Source organism: Castor canadensis, chromosome 4 (assembly GCF_047511655.1).
Source record: "Castor canadensis chromosome 4, mCasCan1.hap1v2, whole genome shotgun sequence".
NCBI lineage: Eukaryota > Metazoa > Chordata > Mammalia > Rodentia > Castoridae > Castor > Castor canadensis.
Genome location: NC_133389.1, coordinates 43,015,777 through 43,035,491, shown reverse-complemented (window position 1 = coordinate 43,035,491; position 19,715 = coordinate 43,015,777). Strand labels below are relative to the sequence as shown.

The 19,715-nt window shown below is 39.6% G+C and overlaps 1 protein-coding gene across 1 annotated transcript in view; it reads right to left on the bottom strand.

The window, feature by feature from the left end:
• Positions 1 to 19,715, bottom strand: part of B4galt6 (beta-1,4-galactosyltransferase 6) — a 61,695-nt gene that overhangs the window by 17,023 nt on the left and 24,957 nt on the right. The window contains exon 4 of the mRNA XM_020187344.2: positions 4,607 to 4,731. Within this exon, the coding sequence (XP_020042933.1) occupies positions 4,607 to 4,731 (125 nt within the window). The remainder of the gene's footprint in view (positions 1 to 4,606; positions 4,732 to 19,715) is intronic.

The window sequence follows — 19,715 nt, the reverse complement described above, 5'->3', positions numbered from 1 at the left end:
TTCTAATCTAGAAAAAAAAAAGAAAGGGGGGAGGTACAGGCTCAATATTTACCTAGTATGCATGAAGCCCTGGGCTCAATCCCCAGCACCATTGTGTATAGAGAAAAACACCATCTATAAAATGTGTTAATACAAGTCAGGCATGATGACTCACACTTGTAATCCCAGGTACTCTTTAGGTAGAGATGGGAAGGATTATGGTTTGAGGCCAATTCAGATAAAAAGTTAGCAAGACCTAATCTCAATCACTAAGCTGGGTGTGGTGGTATGTGTGTGCAGAAGGCAGTAGGTAAAAGGACTGTGGTCTGGCTGGGTAAAAAACATGAGGTCCTACTTGAAAAATAACTAAAACAAAATAAGGTTGGGGGGAGTGGCTCAAATAGTAGAGTGCCTGCCTGGCAGCCATGAGTTCCTGAGTTCAATCCCCAGTACTGCAAATAAATAAATAAACTCAGGCAATATGGGAGTAAGTGAATAAGTATCAATCATCACTCAATTCCTCTATTTCTTGGATCCAAACTTTGATGTAGAAGCTAAGTTGCTTAAAATTCAGATTTTACTCTTCAAAAGGCTAAAATGTTTTCTAAGTTACTTTTCTTAGCAATTTCTGAGCTAAATTTTTTTTAAAACAAGCTTTCTACACATAAATTCCAAAGTCATTAGATTTATAAACAACCTAACAGTGAAATTATATCTAACTAATTAAATATCTAACTAAAATACCTCTGTCACTCTATATTCTGGATTTTTAAATCCAATCTAAACTGGTTTTAACAGCAAATCATGTAAGAACATTAAATCCAGAATTTATTAAAATTTTACCTATACAAATAAATTTTACCAATGAATGAGTAAATATAAATAATTGAGGATGCTTAAGTTCTGAACCTAATTCTACTTGTAAAATGAGGATGTGACATTAGACACTGTCAACAAAAAACAACAACATTGGAGTGTGGGGGGTGTGGCTCAATGAGCGAACATGGAGTTAGCATGTGCAAGACCCTGGGTTCAATCCCCACCACCAAAAGAAAAAAAAAAAAACAGTTAACATTTACCCATGTATTTCACATTACCAGAATCATAAATGGGACAGAATTCTAAATTATTGTTTTATTTTAAAAAGGGAACAAAGTATGGTTTAGTAAAATTGAAGATATCTAATCTGGAAACCCATTCACATTCCTTTAATGCCGAAGAAATAGGAAAAAAAAGAGACATAATGGTTACCATGAGGCTGGGGTTTTCATGCTTGCACTAATGATTTTGTATTTGGTAAGTGGGAGGAACTAATGCGGTTCCAACATCCCTGGTCCCATTCCTATTTGGTTTGCCCCATAAAGTGTCTTGGCTCTGGAGTCTGAGGCTCCATACCAACACTGACCCAACATCCAAGACTGCCTCACATCCCCACAAGACAGATCCTGGATGGGGTTGTGAACTCCCTACTGAGATGGGATTTGCTGATGGGCTTCAGTATAAGTAGCACAGTCAAGAATTCCTAAATCAATGCAGCTGCCAAACTAGTTCAGAGCACCTTAGGTTTATTCTTAATACAGGAAATTGCTATGGAAAGTAAGAGGAGATAGAGGAATTAGACAGTGAGTACATATCCCTACCGCTTACCTTACCTGAGGTCTATCAACATGATAACTTCTATCGAAATAAGGGTCAAGCCTGCCCCTCCTGGTTTTGCATTTTGCCACAAGTTGGTTGCTTATGACATAATGGAAATAAGCTATAAGAGCAGTTAAAGTAAATTATAGATATTTAAGGGAAGAAGTTATCAAATGGCTGCAGAGTATATATTAAAAAGTCCGTATTAAGGGCTGGGGGTCATGGCTCAAGTGGCAGAGCCAGTTCAAAGTGCAAAGTCTTGAGTTCAAACTGTAGTAGCACAAAAAAGTCTGTATTAATTAAATTAGGCTAACTGACATGGTGAACATGTAAAGATAAAGTCAAAGTCATAATTCTTAATGCAATAAGCTCTTCAATGCAGCATTTAAAATATCAAGAGCTATCTTTTTTGTTTTTACTTTGTTTTTGTTTTTAGTCTTATAAAAAAAACTCCAAATATTATAAGGGAAAGAAATTACCAGAGTCTTGGCAAATTCCAATAAGCTAAACTGACATTTTAATAGCAAATAAATATCCACATTATAATGAGATAATATCAAAGATTATGAATGATAGGCCTAAAGCAAAGTTTTTATTAAACTAAAGCTAGATAGCATCTTAAAAGTTCACTGATGTGTCCCTTCTTGTAGCTATGGAACAACATTCTCAATAGTGTATAATTTATTGTCTAGAAAAAGATCTCAGTGTTCCTTGGTCATTTATTTTAAGGTTTAATAGTCTTTGTTTCAAGACATTCTTTCTTCCGCGTGTCCTAATTTGCTGTGTGAACCACTCTTTTGTTGATACAACCAGTGGAGATGGAGATCATCTGATCATTATCTCCTGAAAGAACACTTCATCTCTCCAAATTCCTTCCTCATCACCTCTTGTCTAAGCAGTTATACCCTTTAGTTACCTCCCACTTTAAAACCACTAACCTTGCTAAATTTATGCTTATTTTTTCCTAAACACTATGAAAAGACAATCATGAAAAAAAAAATGTCTACCACATAAATTTCTCCCATCAAGTTTTTGTCCCATTTTCAACCTTCAGGGATACCAATACAAGCTACGTGCCCTTAAATGACATGGCGTTAGATGCGGTTAATGTAAGGCTTATCCCGCTGTCTGCTGCTGAGTCAGAATGAAGGAAGTAGAAACTGCCAGGCTCTCATTCTGTAGCGCTTTCAGTTCTATCTTTCTCATTTCCACTGCTTACACTGCCTGTGGGAATAATTCTCAAACTGGAGGCACTTCATTAAAAACACAGGTTCTTGCCCCCTCCCACTACTGGAGTCTGAATGTCTGAGGGCTTGATTTCAAAAGTCTGTATTTTCACCTAACACTTTAAGTACTTCTGAAACAGTGGCTAAGCCCTGTCTTTGAGGGACTTGGACTAAAAGGGAACTTCCAGTCCTTTTGAGTAGGTACCATCATCAAATAGCTACCTGGTTCTTTATGCCTATAGGTGTTTGACCAGTTATTCAAGTCCCCCACCCAAACCCTGAATGGAAAGTCAATGTCTCAGGTAAACACATCACTTGTAATGACCTGAAAAGCCTCATTATCTTCCTCTTCAACCTCCTCTGCAGAAATAAGCCTACCTCCATACTATGTCCAACATGCACAGAAATCTTCTGCTCAACTCTGCAGTATCAGGAATATCAAGGAAGTATGGAAGTTACTAGTCCTGGAAGATGTCAGTTCTAGTTAATTGGCCATCAACTAACTTGGGTTTTTTTTTTTCCATTAAAAAAAGGAAATCTCAAATATTAAGAACCAAGTCAACAGCTGATGTTTAACATAAATCTAGTTACTTCTTCTTCCCTTCTAATATTGGAACATTACTAGAATGTACACAGGCAAGAAGGGGCAAGAGGAGAAATGTTTAGTTAAAAAATATAGCAAGTACAGCTCAACTCTGAAGGATCTTCAAAACTCCTCTTATATCTTTACTATTTTCATATCTCAGAACTAAAGACTATCTTCTGAGAAGGGTTTGCTAAAAGCTGAAATAAGAGGAGGATCACATGGAACCTAAATAAAATAAGCTAGTTGTTAAATCCCTACATGATTTTGGTCGCAGGAATTCCTTTTAGTACTCCTTACCTACTGAATCACATGGAACTTTTAAGTCTACTAATAACTTAAAGTAGGAACTACTAGTGTAATACAGATGTCTCCCAGAAAATAAGAAGACCTATCATAAAATGTAAAATCATTCTGGTATCATAAAATGTAAAATCATTCTGGTATAGATCACGGGGCAAAATCACTGAAGTATTCCAAACTGAAATTGTCCTACTAGTATGGTATAGTGCACACCTGAGGCATACGATGTATTCCTATTAATGACTCAGCATCAACCTCCATGCCACCTGACAGCATTTATGATGAGTATGTTTTTTCTTCTATTAGGAGTCAATGCACACACTCAAATTCAAATAATAAAAGTAATTTATTTGCCTAAGACATTTTTTGAAAGTAGAATGTATATAAACCGTGTCATATTTCATATAGATACAAAGGTGAGAAATCAAGAAATATGAAAAGATTCATTTATTAAATGAATCTGCTCTGGAAAACAGCATAAGGTAATTATAAAACAGAGTATTTTGCTAAATTACATACTGAAATCTAGTACATAGCTTGTCTGAGGCTATGAGAAAACGGAACATTTTAGTCATCTGCAACAAGACCAAAAGGGTATTTGCTAGTCTCACAGAGTCAATTCAACAAAACCATCTTTACTGCTTGTCTTATAAAAGCATTACAGATGCAGATATAAATTATACATACTCCCTAAACATAAGAGTTCAACGTCAATGAAGTCGAAAGACGTTTATCATGTACTTAACAGCATTTAATTCTCCTCCCTCTTTGATTATTCTGGTACTGACATACAAATATGCTCTGCACTTTGAATCATGCACATCCTTCTTCAAATGCATGGTAAGAGTCACATTGCAGATGAAAAACACTGCCTCACCTTCCATCTTGGTTTACAGTCTTTAGGCCTCCAGTGACCTCCTGGCTCAATATCTAAATCCTTGGAGAAGAGCTGATTAACTTCATCGAAACTGACTTCGCTTACATTGACATTGAGGAATCCCCCTGCAGGTGAAAAAACACATTGTTTTAATATTTTTTGCCTCAAAGATGCACAAATAACAAACAGCAATCAGCAGGGTGATGGCATAACCTTGCTGCCACAGGACAGTTCGTGCTGTTACCACCACACGATGGTTAACAGCATTTCATTTTACTTTTAGACAGTAATCTACACAGTCACCCTACTACATTTGGTAAATCAGTCAAAGAAAATCAGGTTCTTCATCTAACCTTGTGCTTTTGAGTAATACACTGGATATTCAATATTTTCAGGAAAGTGGTTTGCAGGTCATAACATACTGTATTATTGTAATTTAACTATTCAAGTATTTTACAACTATTTTTTTCAGTATTTGACAATGTAACTTTTATTTTTTTAATTTAAAAGAATTTTATTTAGTATTCATGACTTTTATTTTTGTTACTATTTTGCTTTTTGTGAAGTTTGGCTTTCGATTTTTTTATGATTATATTATTATTGTACTGGGGGTACATTGTGACATTTACAAAAGTTCTTATAATGTATCATAGTTAAATTCACCCCTCCATTGTTCTTCTTTATTCCCCTCTCCCCCTATTCCTGGAATGGTTTCAACAGGTATCTTTTTTCCATTTTCATACATGAGTACATAGTATTTCTACCACATTCATCCTCCTACACCCTTTCCTTGTATCTTCCCCTTTCCCACTGGTGCAAACCCCCAGAAATGACCTGTTTTACCTTCCTGTTCTCCTTTTTTGAAAAAGAGACATTTTTGTTTGCTTAAGATAGCTATACAGGGAGTTTCATTGTGACATTTCCATGAATATATGTATTATAACCTAATTTTTCTGCTTTCTACTTTAGTCCCCTTCTTACAGTGATTTCAATAGGTTTAAAAATTCTATATTCATTCTTATATAGAAAGTACATCAACCATATTCACTTTAACTTCCTTCTTTCATTCTCCCTCTCCCATTACTGCCCTCTCCTTAGTGTGACTTGTTTTTCGTAATATCACTTGTATTTGTATTGGACCTATCTTCCACACATGAGAGAAAACATGTGGCCTTTGGCCTTCTGAACCTGGCTAACTTCACTTAAGATGATGTTCTCCAGTTCCATCCATTTACCTGCAAATGAAAAAATTTCATTCTTCTTTGTGGCTGAATAAAATTCCACAGTACATAAATAATATGTTTTCTTAATCCATTCATCAGTAGTGAGGCATCTTGGCTGTTTCCATAGCTTAGCTATTGTGAATAATGCTGCAATAACCATGGGTGTGCAGGTGCCTTTATTACAACCTGACTTACATTCTTTTGGGTATATCCCTAGGAGTGGAATTGCTGGATCCTATTAGTTTTTTGAGGAGCCTCCATATTGTTTTCCATAGTGGTTGTACTAATTTACATTCCCACCAACAGTGTATGAGGGTTCCTTTTTCCCCACATCCTCGCCAACATTTGTTGTTTGTTACAACATTTTTAACTCAGTCCTGTCAATATAGGGGATATACTCGTTCTGCTGTTTTGGTTTTGTTTTTGATGATACTGGGGTTTGAACTCAGGGCCCTGTGCTTTCCAGGCAGTGTCTCTGTCTGTCTGTCTCTCTCTCTCTTGGTACCAGGGATTGACCCAGGGCCCCATACATGCTAAGTATGTGCTGTGTACTACTGAGCTAGGCCCACAAGCTACTGATGTTTTGTTTTGTTTTGTTTTGTGAGACAGGGTCTGGATATGTAGCCCAGGCTGATCTCAAACTCACAATCTTGCCTTAGCCTCCTGAATGCCAGGATGACAGATGTGTACTGCCACACTCAGCTCCCTGACAGTTCTTTTTTTTTTTCTTGTGCAGGATTCTTCATTTTTTTAAATTTTATTATATTATTGTACTAGGAGTACATTGTGGCATTTATAAAAGTGCTTATATCTTAGTTAAATTCACCCCCACCAAGATTCTCCTTTATCCCCCCTCCTCCATTCTTAGAATAGTTTCAATAGGTCTCATTTTTCCATTTTCATATATAAGTACATAACACTTATACCCTCCTACAACATTTCCTTATGTCCACTACTCCATGACAGTTATTGAGAGGAAATATGCAAACACAATTCAACACTTATTTTGAGCACTTACCATTTTTCAGGGTCCTTAGTATACAAAACTGAAAAACCAAGACTTCTAAAATATTCCTGGTCTAATAGGCACTCACTCTCTCCAAATAACAAATACTACCAGAGATGTTTTCACTTGGTTTTTCTAACATATACCTTCTAAACAGGAATGAATCTTGGGTGGAAAATTATTTCCCTCAATCCAGTCAAAACCTGAACAAAGTCTGGAAGACTGTGTATCTTCACCCAACCATTAAAATAGCTGCATGACCACCAACATTTCTTCAGAGCAATTCTGTTCTCTGTGTTTCCAATGAAGGACAGTAGAACAAACCACAAGTCATCTTTTAGCAATTAATTAACCTGTCACCTATCATCCAAACAGGTATAGACTGCTCTGGAATCTGACTTTCTCATCCCTCATCCCATAAAATACAAACCAACAAACACTGAGGTTTCCCACGTCATGTCTTCTGAGCCTCTCTTGTGACATTTCATATATAACACTTGGCTCCTCTCCAGACAGCCCCATTGCTCTGATATTCCAAATTCTGCAAGGTTTTCACAACAGCCACTCTTCCCAACCCACTCCATTCTGAGTAGGCAAGATCATCAGGGACTATACTCAGCACTGTGGCACACTAGAAATAAGTATGGTTTCCAAAATAGGCCAGGAAAAATTTGCAATGTTTTACTGATAAATGGCCCTTTATAACGAAATACCCATCTGTTAGTGCGACATGACATACAAACTAGCTACTCTTAGGAAGATCAAATTTTCCCCAAAGGAATAGGAGACCTATCAACTTGGAAAGAAGGGGTAAGTCAAATGTAAGACTGATCAGTCGACGTAAGTACAGATTATCATGACTCAGCTGACAAAAACAAAATCTAACACTATAATTAAATAAAATCCACACAAATAAACCTGATGCATTTAATAGAATGCATGGTTGCTAAAATGATAGTGATTAGGCCAAATAATAAGCAGTTTTTATAAGTAACCAAGGCTGGTATCCTTCACGCACTGTTGAACCAATTTTTTGTTTTTTCCAGTTATTGCTTTAACAGCTATAATCATTATTATTTTCAGCTTTCTCTAGCATCATTTACAGTTTACTTTCCAACTCCAATGCACATGCACTGCCAAATGAAGAGACAGAACTCATGTCTTTCTGCTCAATGAAGAGGGCCTCCTGCGACCTCCAATCAGTCACTGATTCTGAGGCTCCCTAAGTAAACCTCCCTCCTGGTTGCCTCCCCAATCCACATCTCTCAGAACCCATTGCAGCTTTCTTATGTGCTTCATCCTCTTTGCTCTGAAAACCTAATACACCACTGGCTGAAGGTCAGAGATGGGCCAGTGGCAAGAGGTTATCCTGCCAGTCACAGCAACATCACTACTCTAAAAGTGGGGAGGGGGAGAAACCTCCCGGGACAGGCACTGTCACCACTAGGAAGAGTGAAAGTGTGATTAGAGAGTGAGAGGAGGAAGAATGAACACTGACTATTTGGTGGGGGGTGGAGGGGCGGAGTTAAGGTGATGGTGTTGGAGAGAAGACCCTGTGCACAGGAAGGGAAGGGACAGAGAAACAGGAGGCAGCTCTAAGAACATGAGCCAGTGCTGATGTGCTTTCCAACTGTCCGCAGTGGAAGAACTCTTGTGGGGAGCTGAGGAAGGACAGAGCACAACATGGACGTCCCCAACTAAGACCACTTCAGCCTGTTTTATGTACTGGGTATCCCCCACTTTAAGTTTCACTCAAGTGTTCCATTCCTTTAAGAAAGCCTTTGAGGGCTGGGATGTAGCTCGGTGGTACAGCGCTTGCCTAGCATGCGTGAGGCCCTGGGTTCGACCCCAGCACCAAAAAAGAAAAGACAAAAAAAAAAAAGCCTTTGAAAATCACCTGCTGTGACAGAACCAGGAAGGTACATCTTTTCTTTACTTGTAAGGTAAGCCTCCAATCAGCCCAGCCTAGCCCCATGAGTTCACTTACTGAGATTTCAAGGGACAAATGAAGAAAAGGATCCACTGAGCTCCAGAGGACTAACATCTCCCTCTCCCTGGGCTAAATCTGAAATTTTTAACTGAGAACAAGTGTTTTCCTTCCCTAGTTAGAAATTTAAAGGTTAAATATACGATGGAGAAATAGCAGCCTCTTCAACAAAAACTGCTGGGAAAACTGGTTAGCAGTCTGCAAAAAACTGAAACTAGATCCATGTATATCACCCTATACCAAGATTAACTCAAAATGGATCAAGGATCTTAATATCAGACCCCAAACTCTTAAGTTGATACAAGAAAGAGTAGGAAATACTCTGGAGTTAGTAGGTATAGGTAAGAACTTTCTCAATGAAACCCCAGCAGCACAGCAACTAAGAGATAGCATAGATAAATGGGACCTCATAAAACTAAAAAGCTTCTGTTCATCAAAAGAAATGGTCTCTAAACTGAAGAGAACACCCACAGAGTGGGAGAAAATATTTGCCAATTATACATCAGACAAAGGACTGATAACCAGAATATACAGGGAACTTAAAAAACTAAATTCTCCCAAAACTAATGAACCAATAAAGAAATGGGCATGTGAACTAAACAGAACTTTCTCAAAAGAAATTCAAATGGCCAGAAAACACATGAAAAAATGCTCACCATCTCTAGCAATAAAGGAAATGCAAATTAAAACCACACTAAGATTCCACCTCACCCCTGCTAGAATAGCCATCATCAGCAACACCACCAACAACAGGTGTTGGTGAGGATGCGGGGAAAAAGGAACCCTCTTACACTGTTGGTGGGAATGTAGACTAGTACAACCACTCTGGAAAAAAATTTGGAGGCTACTTAAAAAGCTGGACATCGATCTACCATTTGATCTAGCAATACCACTCTTGGGGATATACCCAAAAGACTGTTACTCCAGAAGCACCTGCACATCTATGTTTATTGTGGCACTATTCCCAATAGCCAAGTTATGGAAACAGCCAAGATGCCCCAGCACTGACGAATGGATTAAGAAAATGCGGTATCTATACACAATGGAATTTTATGCAGCCATGAAGAAGAACGAAATGTTATCATTCGCTGGTAAATGGATGGAATTGGAGAACATCATTCTGAGTGAGGTTAGCCTGGCCCAAAAGACCAAAAATCGTATGTTCTCCCTCATATGTGGACATTAGATCAAGGGCAAACACAACAAGGGGATTGGACTATGAGCACATGATAAAAGCGAGAGCACACAAGGGAGGGGTGAGGATAGGTAAGACACCTAAAAAACTAGCTAGCATTTGTTGCCCTTAATGCAGAGAAACTAAAGCAGATACCTTAAAGCAACTGAGGCCAATAGGAAAAAGGGACCAGGAACTAGAGAAAAGGTTAGATCAAAAAGAATTAACCTAGAAGGTAACACCCACGCACAGGAAATCAATGTGAGTCAATGCCCTGTATAGCTATCCTTATCTCAACCAGCAAAACCCCTTGTTCCTTCCTATTATTGCTTATACTCTCTCTACAACAAAATTAGAAATAAGGGCAAAATAGTTTCTGCTGGGTATTGAGGGGGGGGAGCGGGAGGGGGTGGAGTGGGTGGTAAGGGAGGGGGTGGGGGCAGGGGGAGAAATGAACCAAGCCTTGTATGCACATATGAATAATAAAAGAAAAATGAAAAAAAAAAAAAGAAATTTAAAGGTTAAAAAAAATAAATATTTTGGCTGAAATCCATTCACTGGATAATCAATCTGTAAACAAATGTAAATAATATAATTTACTGGAATAAATTTCATTTACTTGGAAGGTGGGACTGGGGTCAGAATGGAAAGAGTGCAAGAACTGAGAGCCTGGAAAGGGGAGGGGCTGCCAATAATCTGGAGGGCAAAGATGAAGGGCAGGGAAACAAGTGTAAGCCACCAGTCAGTCTGGCCACCAACCTATATGCCCAACTACTGCTGCTATTCTCTGCAAGAATAACCCAGTTGCACCCTGGTTAGATGGAAACATTTACTATAATTTCCTAATGCTGAATTTGCAAGACATGCAACAATGCCTCCCATTTGGTGAAGCTGAATCAGAGTGGGCCTGGGTCTGTTAGGTATGCATGGACCCAAAGGACAAGCTTTTGTGATGGGAGCACCTGCACACCCATGTTTATTGCGGCACTATTCACAATAGCCAAGTTATGGAAACAGCCAAGATGCCCCAGCACTGACGAATGGATTAAGAAAATGTGGTATCTATACACAATGGAATTTTATGCAGCCATGAAGAAGAACGAAATGTTATCATTCGCTGGTAAATGGATGGAATTGGAGAACATCATTCTGAGTGAGGTTAGCCTGGCCCAAAAGACCAAAAATCTTATGTTCTCCCTCATATGTGGACATTAGATCAAGGGCAAACACAACAATGGGATTGGACTTTGAGCACATGATAAAAGCGAGAGCACACAAGGGAGGGGTGAGGATAGGTAAGACACCTAAAAAATTAGCTAGCATTTGTTGCCCTTACTGCAGAGAAACTAAAGCAGATACCTTAAAAGCAACTGAGGCCAATAGGAAAAGGGGACCAGGAACTAGAGAAAAGGTTAGATCAAAATGAATTAACCTAGAAGGTAACACCCACGCCCAGGAAATCAATGTGAGTCAATGCCCTGTATAGCTATCCTTATCTCAACCAGCAAAAACCCTTGTTCCTTCCTATTATTACTTCTATTATTACTCTCTACAACAAAATTAGAAATAAGGGCAAAATAGTTTCTGCTGGGTATCGAGGGGGTGGGGGGAGAGGGAGGGGGCGGAGTGGGTGGTAAGGGAGGGGGTGGGGGCAGGGGGAGTGTTCTTTTCTTTATAAATCAAGTTTTAAATGACTTCTTCATTCAATCTTAGGCCTCTATTTTTTAGTATCAAAAGCATAATTCTGTATTCTTTGGCCTTTTGTCAGTTCTGCCCTCACGGTTTTAAATGTGCAGCTCGAAAGTTCTGATGACAGTGTCAAAGACCTGAATTTCTCCTAGAAATGGTCCTTTGATGAATTCCTCTCCAGAGTCAGAAAGAAATTGTTGTAAGATGGCACATTCCCTCTCCCATCCTCTGTGCTGCCTCCTGGTATATCTCTGAGGCTGAATGGTTATGAGTCCATCCTGCCTTGGTCACCTACTGTCCCCCTTTGAAGCCAATACCAGACAATGTGTATTTCAAATGTTTTTTCCCAAGCTTCCCAACTTCTAGAATAGTATAACCTCTGATTAACAAATGATTTCTTACTCAACTGTTCTTCAAGAGACCAAACCTGAGCATCCTAAACACCAGACAGAATGGTTTTTAGTCACATATTCCAATGTTTGGTGCATTGGGCACAGAATGAATAAATGAATGCAATTAATGAGTGGGAATAGCAAAGCTGGTTATGTGCGTTCCTGTCTCACTCCTCTCTGCCAACCAATATTACCACTCCCTGGTTCCACTAGGTGCTAAAATTTGTGTTTAAGACACTTGTGTAAAAGGTATGCCATGCGTAGCTGACACAAAATAACAGCCCCCAGAACTGCCCATGCTCCTGTCTCCTAATTTGACCACAGTACAGTTTCTTAACACCCATTTGCCTCTCTTGCTACAGTTCTCTCTTGGTTTGCTCTGAATGATTAACTGTGACCTCCAGTTAACAGTCTGCTTTGTTCCCAGCTTTGCTTCCTATCCCATGCCAAAGAAACCTTGGCCCCTGGGGGCCTCATACCCTTAGTAAGACCTCTACAAATTGTTTTCCTACTCCCTGGCAACTGATAATCTGACAAGGTCCTTCAAAGTCATAATCCACAACCATTACTTCTGTATTTTCTTACTTCTGAGACAATTTTGTTCATGTTTTAGCATGCTGATGGGGATGGGAGGGGTTGTCATTCCCTACACTAAGAACGTTAAGTGTACTGCTTCATTCTTGTTCCCAAAAAGACATTATAAAATGAATGATATGTCTGTTTAGAAAATATAGTTTATAATCTTCTCCTCCTGCCTTTTCAAAGGTGTCTTCTGGAACCATTCAATTGCCAAGAAATTTCCATTGATTGTACCCCAATGTTTTTTGTAGAACACCACCACTTCCAGCTCCTTACCTTAGGCAAACAGTATTCGTCCTTTCAAATTGTGCTAAATGAAAGGTGCTCAATTCTGAGGGCAGGAATAAAAGAAGGGATCTACAGACTCACATGTGCACTTTATAAATCATCAGTCTTCTAAAAATTCACCTCTTTTACAGTTTTCACCTATATTCACATCATCTTCTAATTCAGCTCTGTCCCCTATAGGTGTCCCTCCAGCCCAGCTCTGCTTCCATAGCTTCCACATCCTGAGAGTCACTTACCTGTCACCGAATGCCTTTCAACTCTGCCACTATATACCCTCTCATAAAGCTTCTTTCCCTTTTACCTGCCTACCTGTCCCATCACAGACAATTAATTCCCTCCACAACCTCGTGGAAATACAGTCTTCTCTTCTATATTCTTGTTTTTCTATCTGACTTCCTAATAAAGTAGTTTACTAATATGAATGGTATGCTTGTTTAGAGTGTAGTTCCTATCTCTATCGCCAACACTTCTTTGTCAGCAGATGTCCATGGTTCATATTTGTGGCCACCAATTTTACCTGGGACGTATGTCAGCTAAGTGGCCTAAGTCCTGCCTCCCAGAGGAAGAAAGTAGAATGCACTCTCCCAGCTCTTCTCACAGGAAGGAGCAGTCACACAATCAGATGCACACAAAAATGATTATGCAGCAACAAACAGCATGAGGTCAGGGGTACTTTGCAAAACTACCTTTCACTGTAAGTAGTGGCAGAAGCTCCTGCCTTTGGGGGTCCCAGGCAGTAACATTTCTCTGCTTCCAATCTGAGCTCTGATGGTAGTAGCTGAGAGCTCTGACCAGGGCACCAAGAGATATATCACAAAGTAAAGTTTGAGCCTTGTTTGAGCCGCTCAACTATGAGTCTAACTCTTTGGACACCCAGATTTTCTGTAGGCTACCTCATACTTTTTCATGACAGTACTGGAGTTTGAACTCAGGACCTTATGCTTGCCAAACAGACTCTCTTCCATTTGAGCCACCTCCACCTTTTTGCTTTAGGTTATTTCTCAGATAGGGTCTCAGTTTTTAATGGGATCCAGCCTCAAACCTCAATCCTCCTACCTATGCCCTCCAGAGTATCTGGGATCACAGGGTGTACCACTATGCTTGTGTGTTTTGTTGAGATGGGGTCTCACTAATTTTTGCTAGGGCTGGACTTCAGTTGCAATTCTTGTGATCTCTGCCTCCCACTAGGTTTATACACATGAGCCACCACAACCAGCTTTCTTATCTTCTTAAACCACATAAAGTATATTCTGTGGTTTGCAACCAAGAACACAGACTTGTACTAGAAGTCTGAGGTTTGGCTGTTGTCAGCCTGCATTTTTACAAGCTTTCCAGCTGATTCAGGTATAGTCATCCTGGAATCACACCCCGAAGATAGTTTGATGGCCCTTATCCTATCACAGCACCTTCACACTGACCAACACCCTCCCCTGTTTCCACTCCCTTCTGGACCTGCCACACTTGGGCTGCCAATCTCAACTCTGAAGCAATGACCTTCCATACTCAAATTTCCCACCTAATAACCAGCATTGAAGAAAATTACATGAACACACAGATTAGTCCCATCATTGGAGTGACAATACTTGATATATTATCTCTAACATAGCAAGCTTTCCACAAAAACAAGTGTCACATTATGTGTACATTTGTCCCCCACCTCCAGGGTGGGACTTTCTTAGTTATCTGGTCAGTCACTTTTTAATTCGTTATTAGTTAGCTGACTACATTTTCATTCCCTACAAAAACTGTAAAATATTTATTCCCCCCTTTCAAGCTGCTCAGTTGTTCTTGGCCACCCCCTTATATACATAAAGCCTCTTACTTTATCAGCCCATGGAAGCAAGGCCCTGCCTCTCTCCACCTAACCTCCAAAGGGGCTGCCATGTCACCTCAGGAAAAGGGTATCTCTACCACTTTCCACAGCTAACTCTTCAAACCTGAGGGCAACCACCTTCCCATGGCTTTCTCCAGAGATCCCCAGCATGTTGTTCTCCCTCTTCTTCCCACACTACACTTTCTGTAATGGTACAACATGCTTGTGGCCATCTTCTCCTAAACAGCCTTTTAGTTAACCACACCCCCGCCCATTCTCCTTCCCTTTGCCACCAAACTTTATTTAAAAAAAAAAAAATCAACCAGTCTTTACCTACAGTTCACTTCTCAGAACAGAATGGTTTGCTTCTTACCAACTACTGTACTGAAATTGCTTGCACTAGTTTTCTACATGGCCTTTTCACAGCTCCTCATTCTACCTGCTCTCCTTGGAACACTCTCCTTGGTGGCCCCTCGGACACTGTTCTCTGACTCTGACTTCCTATATCCTTACCAGTTTCCTCTTCTGGACTGACCAACCTTCGGCAGCCCTGTACGTGCTGATCCTCTCAGGGCCCCATTCTCAGCCTTCTTCCTGTCTCACTTCCTCTTATCTTCAGTCCTCCTTACCTCTCCTTCAAAACTCGGACCCCATGTCAATTCTCTGGAACTTCAAACTTCAAACAAAACATGCCCAACTGAACTCACTGATTTCCCACTCTTGAAAAATGTTTTTCCTATGTTGCTTGTTTCAGTTAGCAGTCACTGAGCCATAAAGCTGGAATTAACCCTGCCCTCTCAGTTGGGTCTGACATCTGGCCAAGAGCACACAGCAGCTTTTTTGTGTTGCCTCCTCTTTCCAACACCACAGACTTGACACACACCCTGTCTTTTCCTCTTGGCCCCTTGTGATGCTGATTCTAGCATCTCCCCATTCTCTTCCATTTTTCCACTTCTCACCTAAATAATCCTTGTGATGTACAACTCTATTCCAACATTCATCTGCCTGAGTCATTGGCTCTCCATTCCCCTAGAGCAGTGTTTATTGGGTTTTGGCAAACCCTTTGCTGCCCCAAGATCCTCTGAAACCTGTGCACTCTCACTTGAGAGAAAAAAACAGCAGCTCCTAAGTCAACCTCTGCATACAAGCACAGGGCCTGCTCCCTCAGAAGCCTATCTCATAGATGCCGCGCCGTTCCTTAGTGCTTCCACAGGCCTTCACTTTCATGTTCAGCTTCATGTCCCACACAGCCCTCCAGCTGGAATGAACCCCTCTTCCCTGTAGAACACACAGACTCCTCCTCCTTCAGCCTGAGGCTCTCTGTCACCTATTGAAACATCCCCAAAGACCCAGCCCTGCCCAGTGTCCCCTCTCTCTGCTCACTTCATTCCTTTCCTTTCAAGCAGCACACTACTGATCTCTAGGTGTTACCTGCTTCTAGCAGGTACCTACAGGATCACATTTGCTTTGCTCCTCTCTGCCTGCCACTGTGAACACCCAGGCTTGCTGCAACAATAAGCAATCACTTGTCCACTGTAAAATGGCTCCCATCTCTTTTTGTAGTAAACATGTGCATGATGGTTTGCTACATTAAACATTATTTGAGTTTTTCTAAAGTTTATTTTCTTATCTTCTCCCTCTTTGTTCATTTTCATTTGAATGATTTAAGTTCATTTAAAAAAAAAAGGTCCTTATAGCTTTTGCTATAGTCATAGTATTAGCAACTGTAGTAAGTACCAGAGTTAAATCATAAAGGGAACTATAGTAGGACAGGATATAAAAGTTACTAAAAACATATTATTTGCCTAAGAATTAAAGGATATGAAAGCTACAGGTAAGCCTATCTTTATTTTAATGAAAAGTATACAGTTGACATATTCCATTTCTACTTCACCCAGAAAAATAAAAATCAAAACATTCATGCCAAGCACTTACTGTTTCTTATGTTTTTTTTCTCTAGATAAGGTAATATTTTTTATTTTACTTAGTTAGCATGAAGAGTCTTACTAAATCCAATAAAGCCAAAAGTGGATTTTCCCTCTGGAGAATCTATAAATACTAACAGTAATGAAGTATTCACTCATATTCTTCATGTAAGTAATACACAGTAAAATATATTTTATAGTGTAATTGACCACTATTAAATATTGAAGATCGCTGAAATCCATGAAATGCATTTTCCCCAATTTCAATTTGAACAATTCGAGCTTTACATTATAGAGAGCCATTGCTGTTAGTTGCACTGCTACTCTAGGGACTTACACTTAAGATAATCAAACACACCAATTTTAACTTAACTTCACTTTTGGTGATTGTAGGTAACTTAAGTATCACTCATGCATGAATGGTTTTCATCCAACTAGATCTTATTCTCACGTAGACTCTATTATTCAGGGAGACATATTCAATTATTTTGTGTGATATATTATGATTTTACATGTAGGTATTTCATTATGTTGTTCTCTATCATCAATGGGAAATATCCTGTTAATTAAAAAAAGAAATAAAGACGTGTAGCTAAGTATAAGTATAAAACTTCTTAGCTCCTCACATTTCTCATAGGTTTCTCATTCCGTTCAACATTATGAAGTCTGGCTTCATCATTCAAAGAAGCAGGGAGAAGGAAAGAGAGAAGCAAATGAAATCTATCAAGCTCCAAGCACTGAGCTTCACTTCATGCTCACAACACTCTGAAAATGATACTGTAATCTGAGGTTTTACAGATAGGTATGCTGAGGTTCTACTTCGCTGAGGTCACATGACCAGTAAAGGGGCTCTTCAGGATGGTTCACGTAAGGCCCTCTTGGCAAAAGCCTTCTTACGTTACTTGTACCCATAGTCCCTTTCTTAAGTGTTACCAATATATGGCCATCTTTTCTACCAACTAACCCAGTCACCACCCTGGCCACCACTAACTGGACATAGGACTGGTACTGAACCCAAAGGTGGCAGCCCAAGAGGAGGCCTGCTGTGAAATGGTGTCTTGCCAAACAAGTATGAGCCTCTCCTGTAACAGAGTGCAAGGTTCTTCAGGAGACAAAAGAAAGTAGCAGTAGCACCAAGACCCCAGTTGAAAGGCAGCCTCAGCAGGCATGAAGCAATCTGTCCAGCACTCAGTCAGAGGTATTTACAAGCAGCTGGAGGACTCAAGGAGAGGAATGCTAGAACCAGGGCCTGCCAAGCAGATACCTTTAAGCAACTTAATTAACATTCATAAAGTACTAATGAAGAAAATGGTGTATAAACCAAGGATAGAAAGATTTCCTAAAAATTATCAATCCCTGAAAATGAAAATTACAAAGATGAAATTATTGTAATCAATATTTCAACAATACATTACCCAATGGTTTCAGGAACCGCAGAAACCAAACACTCATTTTTAGGGAAACAAGGCTTCAATAACAAAATATGACAAACGTGGTGACAAAAATCAACCAACCTTCACAGAGATAGCAAGATCAAAATCACTTGAGAATGTCTTTTTGGTTTTTATTTTTAATAATAAGATAAAATCTCTCCAGTCATTCTACTGTGCAGCCAGGGATGAGATTCATTACTCTAGATCAGGGGACCTCAAAGTATGGCCCAAGAATCATCAACATCAGCATAATCAGAATTGTTAGAATGAAAATTCTTGGTGCCACTTTGGCCCTACTGGAACTGAAATTCACAGGATGGGGCAGGCACTATATTGTACAAGACCATTCAGGTGACTGTTATGCACCCTCTAGTGTGGAAAACCACCTTTTATTATAGAAATATAACGTCTGTGTCTGTACTACCGAAAGCAATCTACATGTTGATGCAATTCCCATCAAAATCCCAATGACTTTTATCACAGATACTGAAAAAATCTACTCTAAAGTTCACTTGGAAACACAAAAGACTGTGAATAGCCAAGGCAATACTCAGCAAAAAAAGCAATGCTGGAGGTATCACAATACCCAACTTCAAACTACATTACAAAGCAATACCAATAAAACAGCATGGTACTGGCACAAAAACAGACATGAAGACCAGTGGAACAGAACAGAAGATCTGGATATGAATCCACACAACTATACCCACCTCATTTTTGACAAAGGTACCAAAAACATATGATGGAGAAAAGACAGCCTCTTCAACAAATGTTGCTAGGAAAAGTCGTTACCTGTCTGCAAGAAACTGAAACTAGATCCATATCTATTACCCTGTACTAGTATCAACTCAAAATGGATCAAGGACCTACATATCTGACCTGAAACTCTGAAGTTACTACAGAAGGAGCAGGAAACACTCTGGAACTAATAGGTATAGGCAAGGACTTCCTCAATAGAACCCCAGCAGCCTAGCAACTAAGAGAAAAGATAGACAAATGGGACTTCATAAAACTAAAAAGCTTCTGCACAACAAAAGAAATGGTCTCTAAACTGAAGAGACCACCCAGAGTGGGAGAAAATATTCACCAGCTATACATCAGACAAGGGACTGATAACCAGAATTTACAGGGAACTTAAGAAACTAAACTCTCCTAAAATCAATGGACCAATTAAAAAATGGGCAACTGAACTAAACAGAACTTTCTCAAAAGAAGAAATTCAAATGGCAGAAAAGCACATGAAAAAATACTTACCATCTGTAGCCATAAAGGAAATGCAAATCAAAACCATACTAAGATTCCACCTCACCCATTAGAATAGCCATCATCAAAAAATACAACCACCAACATGTGTTGGTAAGGATGTAGGGAAAAAGGAACCCTAATCCAGTGCTGGTGGGAATGCAAGCTGGTGCAACCACTCTGGAAAAAAATTTGGAGGCTTCTTAAAAATCTAAACATAGACCTGCCATATGATCCAGCAATCCCACTCCTGGGGATATACCCAAAGGAATGCAACACAGGTTACTCCAGAGGCACCTGCACACCCATATTCATTGCAGCGATAGTCGCAATAGCCAAGTTATGGAAATAACCAAGA